The sequence below is a fragment of the Cavia porcellus genome, unplaced genomic scaffold (assembly GCF_034190915.1).
Source record: "Cavia porcellus strain 051 isolate PalLab524CR breed Dunkin Hartley unplaced genomic scaffold, mCavPor4.1 scaffold_14, whole genome shotgun sequence".
Classification (NCBI taxonomy): domain Eukaryota; kingdom Metazoa; phylum Chordata; class Mammalia; order Rodentia; family Caviidae; genus Cavia; species Cavia porcellus.
In genome coordinates, this window is record NW_026947497.1 from 73,877,794 (window position 1) to 73,902,323 (window position 24,530).

Genomic DNA, 24,530 nt, shown 5'->3' on the forward strand with positions numbered 1-24,530 from the left:
AATAGATTAAAAATACAAGTGGATAGAATACTTGTAAAAGACAGCCCTTCCTATGATCTTCAATGTGTCTAAGATGATTTGGGTATTTAAAACATGAGACAGGTCACAAAGTTTTCTAGTAGCCGGGAATTTGCTTGCTATAGATACAAACATCGTGGGTTCTTTTCTCTGGCTTTTTTTGAAGATGAACAACATTCCATTCTGGCCAGTTTTTAAACTTAGAAGATTTTCATTTGTCAATAATAAAAAGTAAATTTAAAAAGCCATAGTTTCGAAAGTGAAAAGCACATTTTAACAGTTTATTTCATTACCTTTGTGAATTACTGTGGATTTTTTGCTCACTGGACTCAAAACAGTGTGCTTTGGGAAATGCCAGGCTTTGGTGTAGTTTGCAGTACATTAGCTCTGCCCATGCCAGGATTATTTGTAACTGATACAAACCTCTCCCATTCTCTACTTCCCCACAACGCTGGCTCACAATATAGGTAAGATTCAGTTTTCTGAAGTAAATGTTCTTATTTCTCTACTAGAAGCCTACTACAGCAGGAAAAGAAAGGGATTTAATGACCTTTTAAAAAGATGTGTACATAAATGTTCTTCTCAAACGTGTGTAAAATGTAAGGAAACTTGTGGCTTTTGATATATCAAATGCTTCCTTGATTTTCCTTTTTTTCACTGATGTTTATACTTCTAATTTCATCACAATGACAGCTATGCATTTTACATAACATAATATAAAGTTTATTAAAAACTATAGTCCACGGTATGCACATTTTCTTTTGATAGTAAAAGATAGAATTAACATAAATTCAAGGTCCTCTGCTGCAAGGTTCACTATGCTGAGAAATGTGTTTTGCGATGCTCAGAGGGAAAAAGAAGAGCTAAGGGTGTGCCAGTCTCATCTCTCCACAGCGCCCTAATTTGGAGGCAAAAAGTGTGAAACACACGCGACACCAATTCTGATTACAGTCTTGTCCAGAAGTGCTGTTCTGTGGTCTGGCCTCCCAATCTGAGTCTTTCTTTTAGGACCTGTTCAGGGCTTTCGTAGCCTCTGTTGATGTAGAATCCATTGTTGCTTTCACCTGAATACATTGTCCTGTCTGTGGGAGGCCAGGTGGCATCTTCGGCCAGCTTCCTTTGCCATTTCCTATATGAACTTTTCGAGTAGAACTCAAATTCTTTCTTGATCAAAAGCCAGAGCTCTCGGTTTTGCAGGATGACATCCTGGAAAATCAGATGGGAAACCATCAAACCCTCCTGCAGGTTCCCCTGCAACCAGGTGGCTCAGAGCAGCCTGTGTCCCCGGCTTCTTCTGAGAGACTCTCACTACTGCTGTAGCTGCCCTGCTCCTCCGTGGTGCCTCCGAATTCTTCCCGTAGGAAGCCATGGGCTGTGACTATTTGCGACAATCTGCCCAAAGCTTCCACCTTTTGCTTCCTACAGATTTCCTAGTTGAATCCTGGCTAGTGATTTACTTAGAATGCTTTTTCTGCCAGACTGAAATAACAATAATGTACTCAGTAAAAAGAAAAGAATAAAAACCCACAAGTCTGCTACTTGCCACCTGCCACATACAAGATGTCAAATAAATGTTTCTTGAATGGATGGATGGATTCTGGCAAGGAAATAGGTTTTGTTTTCAGTTTTTGAGTCTCCTTTTGTCTGCGTTCATATGCTTATGTAATTCTTACCCGTTTGTAATAATAGAATCTGTCCAATTTGTTTTCCACTTTTGTTCATATTAAACTCTCTGTCATGCACAATTTTTACACACCTATGAGATTTTTCAAAGTTTTGTGATAACAGTACAGTTACGGTCTTTGTGATGATTGTCTTATAGACTGAATAGCCTTTTTAAAATTGCTATGTATTTCAATACGGTACTTATGTTGAGTATTTCACTTTGCTGCCATTTATAATACTATGATGAATATCCTCCTACATGTAGGGTATTTTTTCCTGCTCCTTTGGGTTATTTTCTTTAAATACAGTCTCAAAATGGAATTTCTGAATTAAAGAGTATAATACATTTTATGCATATTGCATATGAAATATTTTAGATCTATATGTTAAGGTTAGACCGTTAATTTTTCCCTAAGGATTTATATAAGTCCTTGATTTTTTTTATCATGTCCTTATGGGTGGAATCATTCACTGACCCTGAGTAGGACAGGAATGTTGGCACAGCAGACCCCAGGTAAGAACTGGGGCATGAGAAGCCAGTCTTTCTCTCGTAATTGGGAAAGCTCCTGAAGACTATTCTTCACTCCAAAAGGTCTACTGAATTTGCTAGTTGCAAAGTCACCTGGTCTCACCTTTCTAGGCTATTGAGAACATTAGAGAAATACAATCCAGTGTCTTCATGGAAGTCAAAACTAGTGAATATGATGGTTTTGCTGTCCATGCAGAAGATAGCAGGAATGTGTTAAAGCAGCCCTCAAAAATTTTCAATCCATCTCCAGGTAATTTTTCTCCAAAGATAACTTGTAGTTTTTTTTTTTTTTTAACAAACCTTTACTAACCAACATTTGAGGAGAATCAGAACAGTTGCTCTAAAATGTGAGCATCTGTTGAGAATGAGGATTAGTATTGGCTTATCTCCCCCTCCCAGATAGTAAGAGCTGTACAGAAACTACTTACCTCTACAAAGAAGGCCACACAGAAATGGACAAGGGATGTCACCAGAATTGAAGCCCTCCATGATGTGACAGTTGGAATTAACTGTTGAGGGAGAAGTGCCACCATTACAGTTTTCATATCTTCCACCGTGGAATAGGTACATATTGATTATCTCATTGAGTTTATGTATTTTTAATAACTCTGTAAGTCTGGAGCATGGGCTTCCCTTTTCCACTTTACAGATGAGAAAACTAAAGGTCAATGCCTTGGCCAGGGACTGAGCCAAAGCCAAAAAGTAAATGGCAAACTAGAACCCAAATGAGAATGGATCCCTGCTCCCTCCACCTCCTGGAAGCCTTTGTAGAGAGCGTATCCTGAAGGGGACATGAGACAGAGGATACTTGGGGACTTACATTTCTCCATTCATTTTATCCTTTAAACATAGAAAAGGATTAAGATCAAATCATTCAACTGCTACTTTTATTGCTTCTACTTCTCCCAAAACAACATGGAATTCATTTTATTTTTCAGAAAAATTGAAATACGGGTAAAATCCAAGGGGGAAAAAGATACATGCTTATTTTTCCTTGACAGTAGGTATATATATTTCTGGCCCTAAACTTGATGGCTTTAGGAAAATCTAACTCCCTCTTTAAAAATTAAAGGGCACAGTACATATATATTAATCCCAAATGCCCTCATTTAAAAGATGTGTGAGCCTCAGCTTTGGATGGCTGCATTCATATTGGAAGGGTAGTTACCTGGATGCATTTCTGATCCCATAGAGTGAAAGCATATGGGAGACAGCTGTGGGGCTCAACTCTCTTGACACCTGTAACCACAGAGCCCTCAGTAGTGTCCAAATGCTCCAGCTTAACTTATCATCCTGACCTATTGTGGCTTATTTCAAGTTAACATTAAATCATCTTTCCCTAAGTGGAAATACCCATTTTCAGAGTCATAAAATAACAGCTCCCTAGACGGAAGGTTGTCTGGAGAAGGTGGACGAGATCCCAGTGGAAAGCCTGGTGCACTAAAATGTCACTGCTGCCACCACACTGGAGGGCTCTTCTGCAACCTTTGGCTTGAAAGGTGATTCACTGGCATTGTTTACTGTCACCCTGGTCTCCCCTCTTCTCTCCTGAACTACTTGAGATCAGCGACCACATTGTGCTCATCTTTGTAACCCAGGTACCAAGTACACTGAAACTCCCTAATGTTTGGCAAATGAATAAAGATTTGAGTTTTCGTTCTCAAGCTGCTTTTGGTTTGGTGGCCTCTCTGCTGTCACCTATAGCCTTCCAGTCATTGTCTAATTGACCCATCTTAAATCCCCTTTAGACAAACTTGCAGTGATTTTCTGTGGCCCCCAAAGTCCAAACTTCTGGCTGCCTTGGTCTATCCATGCCTGCCTTTATTCTTCCATCCTGGTCGTCGTACACTGCAGCCCAATACTTCAATGCTAGTGAATCTCCTAGCTGTTCTGTGAAGCAGCCTTGCTTCTGATCACTGTTTCTGCCAGCTACATTCTTTACATTGGGAGGACAGAGACGATCCCTTGGCCCATCTCTGCTTATGCTGAGGTTGTCCTCTCAGCCTGCAGGAGCCCCATCTTCTACTCAGAAAAGTCCAGCCCATGCCTTTGGACCCCAAGCAAGGTGCAACCCCTCCTCAAGGCCCCCGTGCAGCCACAGTCCCCAATGTCAACTCCTGCCTGTTCCCTCCTAGTCCTAGCTTTCCACTGTCTTCAAGAACGGATGGCATCAACCGATCTTGTCATGGTTTCACCTCACTACCACTCACCTTCACAACAAATGTATAGCTTGGAATTCAGGAAACAGTCCTTCCCTTCCTTTTATATCTCCCACAATACTGGGTACAAGAATGGGGCCAAAAATTTCTTTATGAATTTAATTTTAACCTTGTATATCCTGGATCAAATGATGTTCACTGCCTTAAAATTCCACTAAAAGTCTACTTTCTCTGTCCTCCACATCTGCATTATTAAAGGACTTTAACTAAATGTCTTAAAAGTTAAACTTTGAGATCTACTGTATTCATCTATTAACTTTACCATACTAGCCTAACATGTCAAAATAAGGTATCTAAGCACAGTACTGCAGGTATCAGCATGATAAATGCACCTAAATAATGATAGCAATATGTAAGACATATGTAAGACTCAGAGATGTTATTTGCTTTTCTAGTTAATAGAAACACATTTAGTGGTCAGACATAATGCTAAGTTAATAAAGCAGACACCGTAGGCTAGTCACTGCATGGTTTCTGTAATACCAGAGATCCAAAATACAAATAGTTTAAAGAACAATATAAAAGTGAGATGATGGTGAACATGGCGGATAGATAACAGTAGCTACGGAGGCTCTCTGACATAGCCAGCTTAGATTCTAGGAATAGTGTGGTAAAGGGAGTCCTAAGCAGGGGGAGATATATCCTGCTGACCCAGGAACAAACTAAGCTGAGAGAAGCCAACTGGAAATGCAATCCTGATGCTACGACTGGAACAGCTAAAGTCTCAGCTCCGAAGCTGGAACCCACGCCTCTGGAAACCACAGCTTGAATTTCCTGCTGCTGCTACTGCATCTGAATTGGCACAGCAGGAATAGAGATGCCAAAGCTCTAAGAGCGGGAATCTGAAAACTGAATTGACAGCAGAGCTGGCGGGGAGCCCTGCATCGACCTGCAGTGAGTGAGAGGAACGGGGACCCTTCCATAGATAAGGAGGCTCCAATAGAGGACATTCTGGGATGGGGCAGACTAGCCAGAACAGGATGCTGCAGTGACTTCAGTCACATATTCCCCTCTCAAGCGGGATTGGTGGGGAGCACTTGACCTGGGTGACACTGCAGACTAAGACCCAGTAGGCTAGCCCAAACCAGGTCCCTGTGCCTGGCAGTGCACCCTAACGCAGTGAAGCCTTCAGCAGGTTGACTAACCTGGAGGGGCGGGCCCAGCATTGGCTGCCCTGGTCTGTGTCTCCCTAGTGCACTGCACTGGGCAGGAACACCTAGCTGGCATGATTCAGAGTGCTCAGTGCACTCTGCCCAAAGCCCAGACTGTTCAGACCCTCCAGGCTTCTGGGTGCAATGAAGTGGATAAGTGGGTTTGAGGCATCTACATCCTCCTCCCCATTCTGGCTGCGCTTGGAGAACTGTGGAGTTTCCAGCAAGTAGGTGGGCGCACACTATCCCTGGAGCCCAGCCTATTTGGGACTACTGCACCGCACCCTCTGGGTGCAGAGGAAGGGCTGGATGGATCTGGGGCGCCTGCATCCACCTCCCCGTGTGTCTGGAGGACTGTGGATATTTCAGCAAGCAGGCGAGCATCGCAGGTTCCAGAGGCCCCGAGGCCTGCAGTAAGTGCTCAGTGCACTCTGCCCCAAGCCCAAACTGTTCGGGACCCTCCAGGCTTCCGGGTGCAGGGAAGTGCATAAGTGGGTTTGAGGCATCTACATCTGCCTCCCCATTCTGGCTGCACTTGGAGAACTGTGGAGCTTCCAACAAGCATGTGGGCACACAGTGTCCCTGAAGCCCAGCTTCTCTGGAACTACGGACTTCTAAACAGGCAGAAGAGGGCCATTGGTTCTACAGGCCCAGTGGCTTGGGGTAACGGTGCCAGAGTCCCAGGAGCTGCGAACATATACGTGGATTTCCAACAGACCCTGAGGAAGCTTTCAAGTAACACTTGAAACACAGAAATGTAGGAAAATGACAAAACAAAAGATCAAATTACAACCTCAAACCTCCAGCCCATCTCAAGAAATCCTAGGAGTGATGTATACAGAAGAAAATGTATGCCATTCACCTCAAATATCGGACATAATAGCTACTGAAATTAACAAGCAACTCCAGGAAGCTTTAAGGGAATTCAAACTTGAAATAATCTCCCAGGTAAAAGGAGAAATGATAAAAAAAATGAAAGAGATTCTGAATATATCTAAAGAAAATACAGTTAAAAAATTGGAGGAACTAAACAAAAAGATAGAATCCCTAGATGAGGAATATAAGAAACAAACAATACATAATGCAGATGCACAGAGATATACACGAAATAAAAAACTCCACTGAAAGTTGTAAAAACCACCTCAATGAAAGTGAAGATAGAATTTCAGACTTTGAAGACAGGATTGCAGCTAGTGAACAGGAAAGGAAAGATCTTTTAAAAATAACAAGGAATCAGGAAATAACAATTCAACAACTGCAAGATGATGCAAAGAAAAATAACATAAGATTGATAGGGATTAATGAAAAAGGAGACAACATAAAGGATGTCAAGAGGATATTTAGAGAAGTAATAGCTGAAAATTTCCCAAGCATGAGATCAGAAACCGACATCAGGATCAGTGAAGTATATAGAACTCCAAATAGTCATAACCAAAATAAAACTACACCTAGACATATAATAATCACCATCCCAGAAATCCAACACAAGAATAGATTATTAAAAGCTGTCAGAGAGAAAAGACAGATCACCTATAAAGGAAAACCTATCAGAATCACAGCAGACTTCTCACCACAAACAATAAAGTCAAGAAGAGCATGGAGTGAAGTATTCCAGATCCTAAAGCAAAATGATTTCCAACCAAGACTGATATATCCTGCAAAACTATCATTCAAAATAGATGGTGCAATACGATACTTCCATGACAAAGAACAGCTGAAGAACTTCATGAACACCAAACCAACCCTGCAAAAAATATTGAAAGACAGTTTAGATACACAAAGGAAAAAACCACTAAGCAAAGCAAATAATTAAACAGAACCGAAAGATAAAGATGCAACAGCAGAGAGATAACATTCCTACAATTAACCAGCATTTAACAGTAATAACCATTAATGTAAATGGTCTCAATGCACCAATCAAAAGAAACAGACTAGCAGAATGGATCAAGAAACAAAATCCAACCATATGCTGTTTACAGGAAACCCATCTAACCCAGAAAGATACTCACAGACTGAAAGTCAAAGGATGGAAAACAATTCTTCATGCAGCAGGAGTAGCCATTCTGTTTGCAGACAACATGAGCTTTAAACCAACAATGACCATAAAGGACAAAGAAGGTCACTACATACTCATTAGGGGAAAACTCCAAGAGGAAGAGATAACTATCTTAAATATATATGCACCAAACTCCAGAGCACACAGTTATATAAAACAACTATTAACAGAAATGAAAACCCAAATTGTCAGTAACACAATTGTAACAGGAGACCTTAATACGCCATTGACACCAAGGAACAGATCAACCAGACAGAAAATGAGCAAAGAAATAACAGAACTGAATCACACCTGTGAACAAATGGATTTGATAGACGTATACAGAATGTTCCACCCAACAACATCAGAATACACATTCTTCTCAGCAGTACATGGATCATTCTCTAAAATAGACCATATATTAGCTCACAGAACATATTTAAACAAATGCAAAAGAGTTGAAATCATCCCTTGCATGTTATCGGATCTTAGCACTCTGAAATTAGAAATTAATGATAAAAGATACTGCAAAAATCCCACAAACACATGGAAATAAAACACATGGAAATAAAAACACATGAATAACACACTCTTGAGTAATCAGTGGGTCACAGAAGAAATTAAACAATACCTACAAGAAAATGAAAATGCAGATACAACTTACCGGAATCTGTGGGATGCAATGAAAGCCATCCTCAGAGGAAAATTTATTGCACTGAGTTCCCACATCAGGAAAACAGAATGAATACAAATAAATAACTTGATGCTACACCTCAAACAGCTAGAAAAAGAAGAGCAAGTCAAGCCCAAAGCCAAAAGAAGAGAGGAAATTATAAAAATCAGAGCAGAAATTAATGCAATAGAGATTAAGAAAACAAGCCAAAGAATCAACGAATCAAAGAGTTGGTTTTTGAAAGAATAAATAAAATCGATAATCCCCTAGCCAACCTTATTTAAAAAAAGGGAAGAAAAAGCTCAAATTCATGCAATAAGAAATGTAAAAGGTGAAATCACTACAGACTCCACAGAAATACAAAAGATCATCAACACCTATTTCGAAAACCTCTACTCTCAAAGGTTTGATAACACAGAAGAAATAGATTCTTAGAAACATATAAAGTACTAAAGCTAGATCAAGAGGATGTAAAACTGCTAAATAACCCAATCTCTGTTAATGAAATTAAAAATGTAATTAAGTCGTTACCAAAAAAAAACAAACAACAACAAAAAAACAAACAAACAAACAAACAAAAACAAAAAACCCAGGCCCAGATGGATTCACTGCAGAATTCTACAAGAAATACAAAGAAAACCTAATGCCAACACTCCTCAAACTATTCAATGAAATTGAAAGGGAAGCAATCCTTCCTAAGTCATTCCTGGAAGCAAATATTACTCTAGTACCAAAACCTGAGAAAGACCCAACTAAAAAAGAGAACTATACACCAATCTCCCTAATGAACACAGATGTGAAAATCCTCAATAAAATATTGGCAAATAGGATGCAGCAAATCATCAAGAAGATTATACACCATAACCAAGTGGGATTCATCCCAGGAATGCAAGGATGGTTCAACATACACAAATCAATAAATGTAATCCACCATATCAATAAAGCCAAAAGTAAGAATCACATGATCATTTCTATAGATGCAGAAAAAGCCTTCGATAAGGTCCAACACTTATTCATGATAAGAACTTTACAGAAAATTGGAATAGATGGTCTTTACCTCAATATAATAAAGGCCATTTATGACAAACCAACAGCCAGCATCATACTAAATGGCCAAAATTGAAAGCCTTTACTTTAAAATCAGGCTCAAGACAAGGATGTCCTTTATCACCACTCCTATTTAATATAGTACTGGAAGTACTAGCCAGAGCAATTAGACAAGAGAAAGAAATAAAAGGGGTAAAGATAGGAAAAGAAGAAGTTAAATTATCATTGTTTGCAGATGACATGATACTCTACATAGAAGACCCCCTAAACTCCACTGAAAGACTCTTAGATATAATAAATAAATTCAGTAATGTAGCTGGATACAAAGTCAATACTCAGAAATCAATAGCATTCCTATACACTAACAACAAAATCACAGAGAGGGAAATAAGAGAAACCACACTCTTCACATTAGCAAGCAAAAAAATGAAATATTTAGGAATTACTCTTACGAAAGAAGTGAAAGACCTATACAGGGAAAATCATAATACACTGAAAAAAGAAATTGAAGATGATCTCAGAAAATGGAAAGTCATCCCTTGCTCATGGATAGAAAGAACAAACATTGTAAAAATGGCCATTCTCCCAAAACTGTTATACAGATTCAATGCAATCCTAATAAAAATATCATCAACATACCTTATAAATCTAGAGAAATCACTTCCTAAAATTCATCTGGAACCAGAAGAGACCTAGAATAGCAAAGGCAATTCTAAGCAGCAAAGGCAAGGCAGGAGGCATCACAATCCCTGAATTGAAGTTATACTACAAAGCAACAGTAGTAAAATCAACATGGTACTGGAATCAAAACAGAGCAGAGGCTCAATGGAATAGATTAGAAGATACAACCACAACTACAAACACACTCAACCACCTCATCTTTGATAAAGGAGCCAAGCAAGTTCACTGGAAGAACAACAGTCTCTTTAATAAATGGTGCTAGAAAAACTGGCTCTCCATTTGCTGAAAACTAAAGCTAGACCCATGCCTATCACCATGTACTAAATTAAAATCTAAATGGATCAAAGATCTTAATATTAAAACAGAAACACTAAATCTATTGGAAGACAAATTGGGTAGAAACCTTGAAGACATAGGAGTAGGTAGAGAATTCATGAATAGGACTCAAACCACATGGGAAATACTTCCCAGAATCAATAACTGGGACCACTTCTTATTAAAAAGTTTCTGCATGTCAAAAGAAATCTCCAGCATAGTGAAAAGAAAACCCACAAACTGGGAAAAGATTTTAGTGAACTCTCTGTCAAACAAGGGACTCTTGTCTAAAACATATAAAGAATTAAAAAACTCAGATCCAAAAATTCAAAGATCCAATCCAAAAATGGGCATCTGAGATGAATATGCACTTCTCAGATGAAGAAATACAAGTGGCAAATAAATACATGAAAAAATGTTCATCATCATTGGTCCTTAGAGAAATGCAAATTAAAACCACACTGAGGTACCATCTCACTCCCGAAAAAATGGCCAGGATCAAGAAAACCAACAACAACAAATGCTGGAGAGGCTGTGGGGAAAAAGGAACTCTCCTACACTGTTGGTGGGAGTGTAGACTGGTACAACCTTTGTGGGATCAGTCTGGAGATTGCGCAAAAAGCTGGGATTGGAAATCCCATTTATTCCAGCTATTCCACTTCTAGGCATATTCCCAGAAGAACTGAAAGCATCATACCACAGTGATATATGTGCACCTATGTTTATAGCAGCACAATTTGTAATCGCCAGATCTTGGAAACAACCCAAGTATCCATCAACCGAGGAATGGATAAAAAAGTTGTGGTATTTCTATACAATGGAATATTACTCAGCTATAAAGAAGGATCACATTGAGATATTTATCAATAAATGGGCGCAGCTTGAGACCATACTCATAAGTGAAATAAATCAATCTTGCATGTGTGAATACCGAATAGTTTCCCTAATGTAAGTAATGATTCAAATATATAAAAGTATGTGGTAATCATGATTCCCCATTATGTGGCCTTGAAGCCTTATAAAGTTTTCACTTATTAATTGGAAAGGCTTTATTCTGGGCTTCTTGATATGGAAATATTTGAAGCTATAGTATATGAAGTTTTATTCAAATATTTCAAGGAAAAAGACAGACACTATGGTAACTACTATTAAGTTGGGTCATTTGGTGGTGAAGCACTAGGTTGCTGCAACAGTCATACTTTGACCTGTATTGTTATGTTGTTATGTCTTCTTTTATCTCGATCTCTCCCTTATTCATTAAAAAACTATTTAGTTATTTTTTATGGTTTTTTTAATTAAGGGGAAAAATTTTAAAAATTAGCAGAATATATTATAGTAACTTTTTTTGATTTCCTATTAACTTGTTTTGAGGTCCTGTGATACTCCCACGATCTTGTTTTGACTGATTAGACTCTGTTCCATTCTGTATGATAGTATCAAGTTTGAGGGTATAGGCAACTACTTTGAAGGCAATAAGATTCACTAAGATGCCCATTCTGGTTTGACTATTATCTCCTTTGGAAGTCCTGTAATGTTTACAATGTTTAAGTTTTATTGGTCTTGTTCTCTACTGTTTTGTTCAATTTTATTATAACTGATAAGATAGACAATTCTTTTTAAGGAAACAAGAGGCATTATGGTAACCATTGTTGATAACCCTGTACTCTGTTTTTACATCATGTACTATGTCTATCCTTGGTTTTAACTGACAGCTTTGTTTTGCCATATTTGACTTTATTCTCTTCCAAAAAAAAGTAATAAGAAGTATGGAGTAATAAAACCCAAAATGTGTAAATTTTGTTGTAAAAAAGAGAGGGAAAAAAAGTGCTCTAAAGGATACAACTGCAAGTGTGTTTAGGGGTGTTAAATAGCTGACCACATTAATGTTTTTGGTTGGATCATTGAACACAACTGTTTGCAGTTTCTCTGTTTGAATGTTCAGTTTGTATGCTTTGATACTGTGACTTGAGCAACTATCTCTAAGATGATAATGTGCAATCTATTAACTGGTGATTTCTTACTGTTTTTTTTTTAAGTTCTGTATTACTTGTACCCGTACACCGCTTTGTTTTGTTTTGTTTTTTCTCTTTTTCCTTTTAAATAAAATTTTAAAAAAAGAAAGGGTCCTCAGTCCCCAATCCTGAGAACAGTGATCCAGGAAATGTAAATGCAAAGGAGAATGAGGACAGAAAACATGCAATATCAGGCCCAGCACCAATAGACATAAAGTGATATCTCCGGGACCTCAGAGATGAGTTCAAGAGTGAAGTATTTAACCCAGTAAAGCAGGATATAAGTAGAGTATTTAAAGAAATGCTAAGCACCTCCCAAGAAAGATCAGATGATGGAATGGAAGAACAGAAATGATGGCAGAATTGTTTTGTGGAGAAAATAGAGAAAATGTAGAATACATGAAGCAGGTTCAAAGAAATTACCAGGAAACTAAAAACTCTATTGAAAGCTGGCATAACAGCTTGAAAGAAACTAAGGATAAATTTTCTGAACTAAAGGACAGATTTGTAAGGTGGGAGCATGAAAGAAAAAAACTTCTTAAAAATGACAAGCAGCAACAATACAAAGGCTAGAAGATGATAAGAGGACCTATAACTTAAGAATTAAGAATGTAAAGGAAGAAGCAGGGATACAAACAAATGAACTGCAAAGACTATCCAAAGAAATAATCAAGGAGAACTTCCCTAATAAGGGAGAAGGCAAACATACTCAGATCTCTGAGGCATATGGGACCCCAGCCACCTACAACCCAAACAGAACTACACCCAGGCATATAATAATCAAAATTCCAGAAATCCAATATAAGAACAGAATATTAAAAGCTGTCAGAGACAAGAAACAGATCACTTACAAGGGAACACCCATCAGAATTACCGCAGACTTCTCAGCACAAACCATCAAATCACGAAGAGCGTGGGATAAAATAATTCAAGCTTTGAAAGACAATAACTTCCAGCCAAGATTGATATATCTTGCACAACTGTCCCTAGAAATTAATGGAGAAACAAGGTGCTGCCAGGATAAAGAGGAATTAGGAGAATTTGCAACCACCAATTCAACTCTACAGAGAATACTGCAGGACATTCTAAAAGAGAAAAATACCAAGATTCCAGAAACAGTGGCAGAGAGGCCACAATGAATGGAGCAGAAAGTGAAATGAAGAAGACAAACTGACAACTAATGACAGAAAAAGAGCTCAACAGAAATGAGGCAGAGGATGTTGGATGGTAGGAACAGCTATTTTGGAGAAAACAAGACATCATAATAGCTAGTGCTGATTTAATACCATCTTGTTTTGAAGTCCCATCAAGCTTTTGTTCTTCTGTCTCCATCAGTCTTAACATGTTGTATCTTATTGGATTTTATTATATGTGATAATATAAACAAAAACTTTTATAGGCAAGGGGATAATACAGAAACCACTGTTCATTTTCTGTTAGTTGGTTCTAAATACCCTGTAATACTATCATTCTCTTGAATGGTTTTACATTGTCTTGATATGTTTGATGCTACAGTATACCAAGTTATACTCAAAGATTTCAAGGAAAGAGACACTATGGTAACTACTTTTATGTCAGTATATCTTGTGGTGAAACACTATGTTGCTTAAATAGTTATGTTCTAATTTGTGCTGTTTTGTTGTTATGTGCTCTTTTATCTCAATCTCCTTTTTATTATTTTTTTATTTTTATCTTTTTAATTAAGGGAAAAAATAAATAAAAATAGCAGGATATATTATAGGAACCCACTTTGATTTCCTATTAACTTGATTTGAAACCCTGTATTGCTCTCACCATCTTGTTTTGACTGATTTTACTCTATTCTGTTTTGGTTGATAGTACCAAGTTTGAAAGTATAGGCAGCAACTGTGAAGACAATAAGATTCACTATGACGCCCATTCTGGTTTGACTATTATCTTCTTTTGAAGTCCTGTAATGTTGCCAATGTTTTAATTTTATTGGTTTTGTTCTTTACTGTTTTGTTCAATTTTATTATAACTGATGATATAGGCAATTCTTTTTAAGATGGCAAGAGGCATTATGGTAACCATTGTTGACCACTTTGTATTCTGTTTTTACATCATGTACTATGGCCATCCTTTTGATTTGACTGACTCTGTTTTGTTATGTCACATTTGGTTTTATCTCTTCCAAAAAAGTAATAAGAACTGTGGGAGTAATAAAGCCCAAAATGTGTAATTGTCATTGTAAAAAAGAGAGAAAAAGAAAGTCCTCTAAAGGATATAACTGCATGTATATTTAAGCATATAAGATAGATAACCATATTAATGAGTTTTTGTTGGATCATTGAACAGAGCTGTTTGCAGTCTCACTGTTTGAATGTCCACTTTATGTGCTTTAATTTTGTAACTTGAACAGCTATTTCTAAGATGACAATATGTGGTCTACTAACTAGTGATTTCCTACTGTTTATTTTTTTTTTGAAATTCTGTATAACTTGTACCCTTTTTCTGTGTTTTTTTTTCTTTTTCTCCTTAAATAAAATTTTTTTAAAAAGTGAGATGATGGGAAACAGGAAATAGAAAGGTAGACTTAGAGATGGGAAACAGACCTCGAGAAACTGGGAAAGAGAAAGGAAGAGAGGGGAAATAAAATGATCAAGGGGTGACATGTACAGTACACACACCAATTCCCCAAGGTGAATGTGATTATTATGTCTCACAATCATGCTGATAAAAAAATAAAAGAACTAAAAAGAAACATTAAAATATCTTAAAAAACATTTAGTTGCCAAAGATTGAATATATGCAAAAATAGTCATCAGGGAGATGATGGTGATGATTGACTTGCAAATTAAAATAGGAATCTGATCCAGTGCATATGAAACCATACCAGGGGTACAAACAAATACCACTTACCTCCATCCCTTGGTATATATCTTGAATATCAGAAAACAGAATGAAAATCGTGAGGCCCAAGGCAGATGTCAGCAGAAATGAAAACATATCTGAAAAAATATCAAATATCACTTTTAGATGCTAAGAGAATGTTTCATATAATTTGGCATACATTGAAGAATCAATTATCTCTGTTGGGAAAATATTGAATATAACTTCAGATGTTTTAATGTATCTTCATATGTTTTGAAATATGTTCTAATGTTTATAAAATGAAGGTGATACCTTAAAATCTTTCCTTTTAAGGCTGACTGTAGAAGTCTGTTCAAGACATGCCTTGTAGTAACTTCCATAAGGGAGTTATCTCCCTGAGGAGTTCAGGGACTGGGACATCCTATGATGACCACCTGACTGATCCCCAGAAAGACTTCAGTCTGTTACCAGAACCTATCTTGTGCTTTGTGAATGGATGGGACAGTCAGTCCTCTGCATCTCATGCCTTGTCAAGAGAACAAAGTAAGAGGCTATGATTGACACTCTAGATCTTCCACCATCTGGTTCTTTCTAGACTCTTCTCTAAATGTTCTTCCTGTGTGTAACAGGAAAATTAAACCACCATACCCACAGAGACTCAATTCAACTTCTGTACCCTTGCTCTCAAACACTCTGAGTAGACACTGTCTTTCCTGTCCAATTTTTTCCCACTTACTAAGCCTGGTCCAAATAATCACCTTGTTTTACAGACTTCCTACTCCATCTTTACAAAGTTTATATTTATATGGTATGTATCATATTCGCATTGCATGACCTTAATTTGTCTATCAGCTAGGTCGGCACCACTTGAGAATGGCTTTGTATTTGGGTCTCAGGGACTCTGCCTTGAAACAGTGAGATGCTATCGCGTCTATTTGCTGGGTTCCTTCTTTCCAAGCTGCCCACGTCGCTTTACCTTGGAGACATAAACTTTCTAGGATGTGCTGTGCCCAAATCGCTGCTCTTACCCTCACAAGTCCTCCTACTTCTCTGCCACAGCTTCCAGCAAAGCATTTTGTAAATGATACCTTAGAAATATTTTTGATAAGATTATCACCTTCAGGCCAAAACACTGGAATTTAATCATCATGACTGTGATGTAGATGCTTCTTGCAATCCTCATAAGTTATAAGGGAAAACAGTCAACCACTAGGTTTTCTGTGATACTTTTTCAACCTCTTTTATTCCAGCGTCAGTGATCTACCAGTGCTTTCTCTGCCCCGATTCCATACCTATACCGATCAGAAATTGAAGGTAACTGCTTCACTGCAGCAGGTCCTGGTTTCTGAAACTGCCAGAGTTTTGTTTCCACCTTTGGGGCACCTGTGGCCACCCTCAAAGTGCATCCAGGGCCTGGTGCAGCACCCCTCAGAGGAATGAATGGCCAGGCCTGTCTGGAACAGATGTGAGGCAGAGGAGAGAAGTGGAAATAGAGTTCCTAAAATAAAGCAACCTGACCAGCAGGGCAAAAAGAAAATCCCATCAGATGGCTGTGTGGCTCTTTTGTTTATTTCACTTTGTTTGAAAGTCCCAAGGACCCAGAAGCTGGGAATGTGCATCTTGCTTGAGCTCTGGCCCTCACTAGCAACTGGCCTGAGTGCTTTGTGCACCGCCTGTCCTTAGTCGAGGGATCTGTGAAGCCAGCTCTCTTCTTCACATCAGTCAGGCCCTGTCATTACGCAAACCAGGAAGAATGAGCTCTCTCAATCAATGAACTTGGGAAGACAAATTCTGTGCAAGCCAATAGGACCTTCTTTCACATAAGAAAAGTGTCTATGATCATTCACACTTGCTTCAGTAAAAAACAAATAAAATATATAACTCTGTGCCTTTTCTATATCTTGTCATCACAAAGTTGAGCTTCTGCCAAATGCTGATAAGGACGACAAAGGTTTTTTCCTGCTAGTTAAAAATAAAATGCTTTGTGTACTGCATCTTAGAAGTTCCAAAAATTTTTTATTCTGATCCTGAGATGTATGAATTGTTTGGTAATGCTTGTTAGAGTATTTGTTTGTAAGCCTTTCTCACTTAGGAGTCTCAGCTACGTTGAGCAAGAGGATTCCGTTTCCTTGCAGCCTTTTAGTTCCTATGATACAGCTACTCTAATTCACCCTGTGTATGTAAGAGTATTTTCCAGCCACTGTTAAAGTACCAGCTGGTGACGAGGCTCTCCTTACAAAGTATATCTTCAATTTAAAATAGGGACTAAGAAATTAAGTTTAAAATGTAAATCAAAATCTTAATTTGTTTTGACAAGCACCAAGGGTATTTTCAAACATATCTACATTTAAGAAAATGGTGAGAAATTCAGGATATTTCTATGAAAACTAGAAGGAGACTTCACATGCTTTTAAATCCTTCAACAAAACAGCTCTGCCAAAATAATTCAGCAAGAACAGAGAGAATTTGAAAAATATAATTGCTGAAACTGATTTAATATAAAAACTATACTTTTTTTTTTTTTTTTTTTTTTGGTGCCAGGATCAAGCTCATGACCTTGTCCTTACCAGGTAAGCGTTTGAGCCACTGAGCTAAATTCCCAGCCCTAAAGCTATACATTTCTAACTTAGAAATAGGGGCCTACTTTTCTAAATGTATGATTTCTTTACAAAATGAGGGTTCAGAATTAATGCCATGAGCTGGGCACAGTGGCATACACCCGTAATCACAGCACTCAGGAGGCAGAGGCAGCAGAATCACTGCAAGTTCGAGGCCAACCTGAGCTACATAGTGAGATGCTGTCTCAAAAACAAAAAAGAAAAGAAAAAATTAATCCCATGAGTGTAAACACTTGCAAAACAAATTTCAGAGGCTAGATCGTCTAATCATGACAATAAAAATAGATATGATTGGCTAAGTTAAAATGAAAAAGGCCTTCTAATATTCAAGTAAAGAAACTTTTGAAAATCTGTTGAATCAAAAAGGAAATCAAACATGTACTTGTGGGTTATTAAGAAAAATAATAGGAGTTAGGTGCGGTGTTGCACGCCTGTAATCCTGCATTTGGGAGGCTAAGGAAGGAAGATCACCATGAGTTTGAGATCAGCCTTGGCTATGTTGTGACTTCAAGACTGGCCTGAACTATATAGCGAGACCCTGTCTCAACAAACAAACAAACAATAAAGGCTGAGGCAGGAGGATCACCGCAAGTTCGAGGCCAGCCTGAGCTACATAATGAGTTCCAGGTCAGCCTGAACTATATAATGAGACTCTATCTCACATACACATAAAAGTAAGAAAGTTAAAACAAAGTCCCCACTCTGTTAACAACTAAGAATCATGATTCTGATAACTACCGGATGAAAGAATTTACATCACAATTAGAGATATATGGAAACCATTGGCCTTAGATACTTTTCTAATTTTGTAATAATGAAAGAAATACATGAATTATAAAGTTGACTTAGACATTGAAAATACTCAAGGAAAAGCAAAATAAAACTAGAAAATAGGAAACATACAGAATTATTAAATCTGAGAGGTAGTAATTTTAAAAGGACCAGTAAAACTTATATTTTAGGTGAAAATAAATGAAAAACAACATATATAAATATCCTTAAGGTGAGGAGACATTGAGTTGTAAAAAAGATTTAAAACTATAAGAAAATAGCATTCAAAGCTGTATGGTTAGGTTTGATAATATCAGTGCACTGACATTGTGTGGCCAAAAGTATAACTTAAAAACAAAACAGAAGAGAGGATAACGTAAGAATTAAAAAGTTCTTCCAAATGAAAAATTTGAAGCTAGATTATTTTATTAGTGCCTTCTTGAAAACTGTCAATGAAAAGAAGATTCTGACCTATCCCATATTTATAACGGAAAAAAAAGCCGAAAGATTTTCAAATGTATTGCCCAGATGTAACAAAACCCTACACAAAAAGCTTTAGGGTAATCTTATATGAAATGTAGACTTTAAAAACCTCTAAAATTCAATTTAGTTAAGGTATAATCCAAAAATGTATAAGATTTGCCCATGAATCTAAAGATGATTTTAGGATAAGTTTGAAAATATAACACATCCTAGTAATAAAGCAATAGAGAGGAAAGCATAATCATCTCAGGAGATGAGAAGCTATTCCATGAACTATATCTCCAATAAAATACATTCTTAATTAACTGAACTAGAAGTGAGTTTCATTACCTGACACAGGCACCATTCTTAAAATCAGACTTACAAGTGAAGAATCCTTGAGGTCTTTTTATTGTGAAGCAGAATTATGCTCACTTCACAATTACTTAGCACTGTTCTAGAAATTCTGGGACTAGATACTAAGATATGCACTTTATCTTCTGAAAAGCATGATGGAACATTACTACTTACAATTACTAAAACTATCTTTCTCAGAATTCTCAGAATTCAAGGGTATAGAAAAAGTATAGAAATCGTTTCAGTCAGAAAATGACATTATACTCTCCTACGTAGTCATGAGTTAGAAAATACAGTGGGAAAAGGCATCCACAATTTAAACATATGTAGAGCATTGAACATCAAGTAATGTTAATTACTTAAGTAAATGTACGGGTCCCACATGGGGAAAATTGCATATATTTATCAGGAGATATTTTAAAAAGCATGAATAAATGGGTAGACATCTCTTACTACTGAATGGAAATTCTTCCCAAAGTATTAAAATCCCAAAGGGAGCTTTTTAAAAATCTGAAAATTTATTTTAGAATTTATCTGGGGGAAAAAAACACAGAAAAGTAAGAAATGCTGAGAATGGTTATAAATAAGAGTAAAAAATCTTACCAATAATTAAATAAAACGTAAGACTGTAATTTTTTAAACTATAGTGGTAGACCAACAATAGGCTTTCCATATTAATAATATAAAATATATACATTTTAAAAGCATAGGAATACGTTAGTGTAGGAATGATGGAACTGGAATGACTGCAGACAGCTAAGTTAGATAGAAGTTAACAGTCAGACCGGGATAAGTCCTTCAGAGAATCAGCGCTGAAGATGTGAACATGTCACAGCTGTGGCTGGACGTGACTCTGCTGAAGACGAGGCTTCAAACCTGCCTTCCTGAAGGATAAGCAATGACTTGAGATTATACTATACCTGGTATCACCCTGTCGAGTAAAGTCCGGATAAACAGCATTCACCCAGGTGGGTGACCAGAACACCCAAACCCATTCCTTCCCCAAAGAGCCTTTATTCTTTCCATTACCCTTGTCACGTGACCTGCTTCATTTTAGGATCTGCTATATGTGTAATTTTATTGTTTGATTATAGTTCAGCCTAAATTGTAGCCAGGTCATGATTTCCTATCCACCTCGTGATTTTGCTCTGTAAAACATTCTTGGAGAATAGGCCTCTTTGGCACCCCATTTTCTGGACCCCTCCTGTTTCTCAGAGCTGTCTCTCAATACATCTTTGCTACTGTAAATGTATTGTTCCTTGGAGTTCATTCTTCCATTTCAGAGGACATGAACTTGATGCATCTGACACCCAGCAGGCAAGAAGTGTATTTCTCCTATGTCAGTATTATGCTCAGGTGGGGAATAAGTGACTGAAAGAAATGTTAAATACTCAATAACCAAAAAATATCTCCTGGAAAAACTAGTTGAATAACAAATTTGATCCCTGTCATAAAGTATACCATGAACTATTTTTAAAAGCATTAAAACTTTCTGTGCACCCTGGCAAGGGAAATAAAATCTCATAGGAATAATCAACAGCTCATATAAATAAGGAAAAGAAGCAACTAAGTAAAAACTAGATTAACATTATACAAGGCAATTCACAAAAGGACAAATAATATGAAAACATGCTTATCTTCACTGAAGATAAAAATCAAAAATGCAAATAAAAATTGACTGAGATACCATCTTTAAAAAGTCTCACCAGACCAGCAAAATTTTTCTTTATTTGATTGATTGATTGATTGCATTATTGTGGGTCAAATCCAGGTGCATTCTGCTACATAGTTATATCCCAGACCTTTTATTTCTTATTAACTCATTTATTTATTTGCTTCTATTTTATTTTTGAGACAGAGTCTTGCTAAGTTCCCCGGGCTGGGCTTGAACTTGTGACCCTCCTACTTTGGCCTCCCAGCTGGCTGAACCTACAGGCATCAGTCACCATGCCTGACATTAGGGCAGTACTTCTTACGTCTTATATGTGACAAGTTGTTTTGAAGCACCCTTCTTAAAAACAGCTGATAAGAATGACAGTTGGTGTGAAGTTTCTGAAAGAAATTTCAATTGTGAAGCAAAAACTGTACCATATTCAAAAGCTTTCACCAAATGATTGACCTTGGTTACTCTATGGAAACCAGAGATCATGTCCAAGTGATTTCTTTATACAAATAATTTTTCACGGCATTGTTTATAATCTTCAAGTACTGTATCCAACTGCATGGTAGACAGAGTGACCAAATCCTGGTTTTCCCAGCATTCCTTGTTTGAACCTGGCATAGTCACTAATGGTATAACTCCCCAACCATCAAACTCACAAGTCTTTTGCCCCAGGACACATTCTCTGGTTTTCCTGCCTAAAGGTCTTGATAGCTGTTTCAAAGAGTTTTTGCTCTGGTTTTGTATTTTGCTGTTGCTTGATTTTGTTTTTATTTCACTGAAGTGAATATACTGGGGAGGGAAACAAGAAGTCTTGAGCATGCTTTTGTAAGTGCCAGCTCCCAAGTATACCGGCCCTTTATGTGAAATGCCTCATTAGCTCCCCTCACAGGACTGGAGGTCATATGACAATTCTATTCTGCATAGAATGAAAAGGGGCTGAGAAAGGTTAAGGTAACTTTCTCAAGATCATGAGGCTACAAAGAGGTGCATTTATCTTTGAATTAATTAAAAGCATTTTACAAAATAGCTTGACACCTATGTTTGTGCTTAAAATGACTCTTGATGTCTTGTCAGGACTTAGGTGACTGTTGAAGAATACAATGCTGGTGCTTACTAAAAATAAGCAAGTTTCTGCCCCTGGCTCTAACACTGGTAACCATTCCACCCAGTAATCATACTGGGATAAGGCAACTGGTTTTTTCTTCACTGGTGAGTTGCAGCTCCTGGAATGGTGGAGGAACAGAAAAAATAAAAAGAAAAAATTAAACTTCATGTACTTACAATTTGTATAGATGGGTTTTCGAAAAGGCTTGCCCTTAGAAAAGATAAATGCTATCGTGATGCAGTTGATGGTAATGATGGGCCACAGTGTGGTGCTCTCAAAACTTAAAACGGAGCCAGGAACCAGAGTGGCATTTCCAGTCCAGTTTCTTCCCAAGCTCATATTGGTTGAGAAATTATTTTGGTTCATCAGAAAGCACTCACTGCAAAAGAATAGCTAACATTTAGAAGATGTTTTATTCAATTTTTGTTCATTATGGAAAAAGAAACCTTAAGTTTAATCAGTTCTATGGGACTGATTTCCACCTGTTCCAGTTGGCAATGACTAAGACCTATTTTGTTTACTTCTTGGCATGATGAAGCCCAAATGAAATTCAGAGGAAGTCAAGATTGTTCTTTGGCATTTCAGTGAGTGCAAGTAATCTGTTCGTGAAAGAGCTTGGATGAGAATTTTCTCTGGAATTATTTTCAATTCAAACAGTAAAAGTATAGTGTGAGCTGAGCATAGGTGTGTGTGTTTTCATGTGTGTCATCGAGTGTGTGTGTGTGTGTTCTTTCATCACTGAGGTGTGCCTCTTAATTCGTGTGCTGAGTCTATCTGCACTCAAATCTTTTCCCCTGATCCAGACCCATCTTCCTAAACATCCTATCAGCTATGGAATGCTAACAACTTAAACTCTCACCTAGCAGGCTGACCCAGGAGAACATCCACTCCAGTTCTAAACTTCCTTTCTGGTCTTTTGTTCCTCCTCCCATGCTCCTTACACTCCTTAATATCGAGAATTCGTCCCTCAAATACCACAAGTTGCAGATTTGTTGAGTTGGACATGCTATTTCCATTCATTGAACTAATAATTATTCTTCACACTGCACTGTATTAAAATTTCTTTTCCTTGGAAGTGAATGTAAGGGACGCCATCCTGCACTATGTGACTTATGTTTTGCAATTATTTCATTGACTTACCTTTCACATGTGAGCTATGAATTGAATGTGCAATTTTTCTTTTGATTTTTATTGGATTTTTGTCTGTTTGTTTTACTTGAACATACATTGGATACCTTATGCCACAGGATCAGAAATTTATGTTTAAGGTCTGGGCTTTGCCAATCCTGAATGATCTATTTGCAATGTTCTTCTTTTTCTTTTTTGTATGCTTGTTTTTACTTTTTTAAACAATGATGAAACCTGCAATGCAAACCTATTTGCACTAGCTTTCTTGCTTGAAACTTTGTAATTATTATTAAAATGTTTTATAAATCAGGTTCATTTTCCAACTGGGAAATCAAATGCAAGATTTAATTCTTATTATCCTGGGCTCCCTAGGTGCCAGACGTGCTTTCTGACTGTAGATGTTCAGTTAATGTTTGCTAAGTGAATTAATGAAATCAACAATCAGCCACATTCTTGCAGAAAGAGGGACAGAGACTAGATGCCCTGAGTGGTGAAGTTTGGCAACAAAAAGTCCCTAGTTCCATTCACTTGCAGTTCAGATAAGTTGCGGGCAAGTGTTGCACAGCCACTTAGGAACACAAGCAGGGCTATCCCTTTTGGCTACATGACCCTGTCTCTTATTTATTTTAAATCAGAATAGGATCTCTTTGAGCACTTGCATGCCAATGTGGGAGAAATCTGGTTTGCAAACTAAATGGAAGTCCACATTACAAATAATATGTCAGTGGCTGGGTTTGGGATCTGAATGACAATCTTAAACATTAGTGCACTATTTTCAGGCTGTGCTCCATTTATTACTCCCAGTTCTCAGGCTTTGAGAATGACTGTGGAGGGAGGGGGAGTCTGTGCCTTCCTTGTTTCAAAAACAAGAGCTCTGTTCCTTCCTTTTCTTGTGGAGTCAGAGAAGCTTCCTGGGGGATGGGGAGACTTTGAGAATCTATACCATAGTTTACCTCATCTTACCTTTGATTTCTCCTTAAGGACATTAAACCTCTGGGAAGTGAAAATACACATCCTGTGATGATTGTTTCAATTAAATCAGAATCAATGATTCCACCCACTAACATTTTAGCTTTAACAATCATTTGAAAAACAAAATAATCTAAGCAGTGACTCTTTTTTGCATGTCTGTATCAGCAAACCAGTATGTGGTGAAATTCACAGTCAAACCTAACTCCCACATGTTTTTGTAAATAAAGTTTTATTGGAACATAAAGATATCTATTTATTCATATGTTATCCGTGGATG

At 37.5% G+C, this 24,530-nt stretch overlaps 1 protein-coding gene across 2 annotated transcripts in view; it reads right to left on the reverse strand.

The window, feature by feature from the left end:
- Positions 1–718: 718 nt before the first annotated feature.
- The window catches only part of Atp13a5 (ATPase 13A5), a 117,713-nt gene continuing 93,901 nt past the window's right edge, over positions 719–24,530 (reverse strand). For both annotated transcript variants that reach the window (XM_013160389.3, XM_003476950.5), the window contains exons 27-30: positions 22,330–22,532; positions 15,226–15,314; positions 2,641–2,721; positions 719–1,224 (exon numbers count right to left, since the gene is read on the reverse strand). In XM_013160389.3, the coding sequence (XP_013015843.1) occupies positions 964–1,224; positions 2,641–2,721; positions 15,226–15,314; positions 22,330–22,532 (634 nt within the window). In that variant the 3' untranslated portion in view covers positions 719–963. The remainder of the gene's footprint in view (positions 1,225–2,640; positions 2,722–15,225; positions 15,315–22,329; positions 22,533–24,530) is intronic.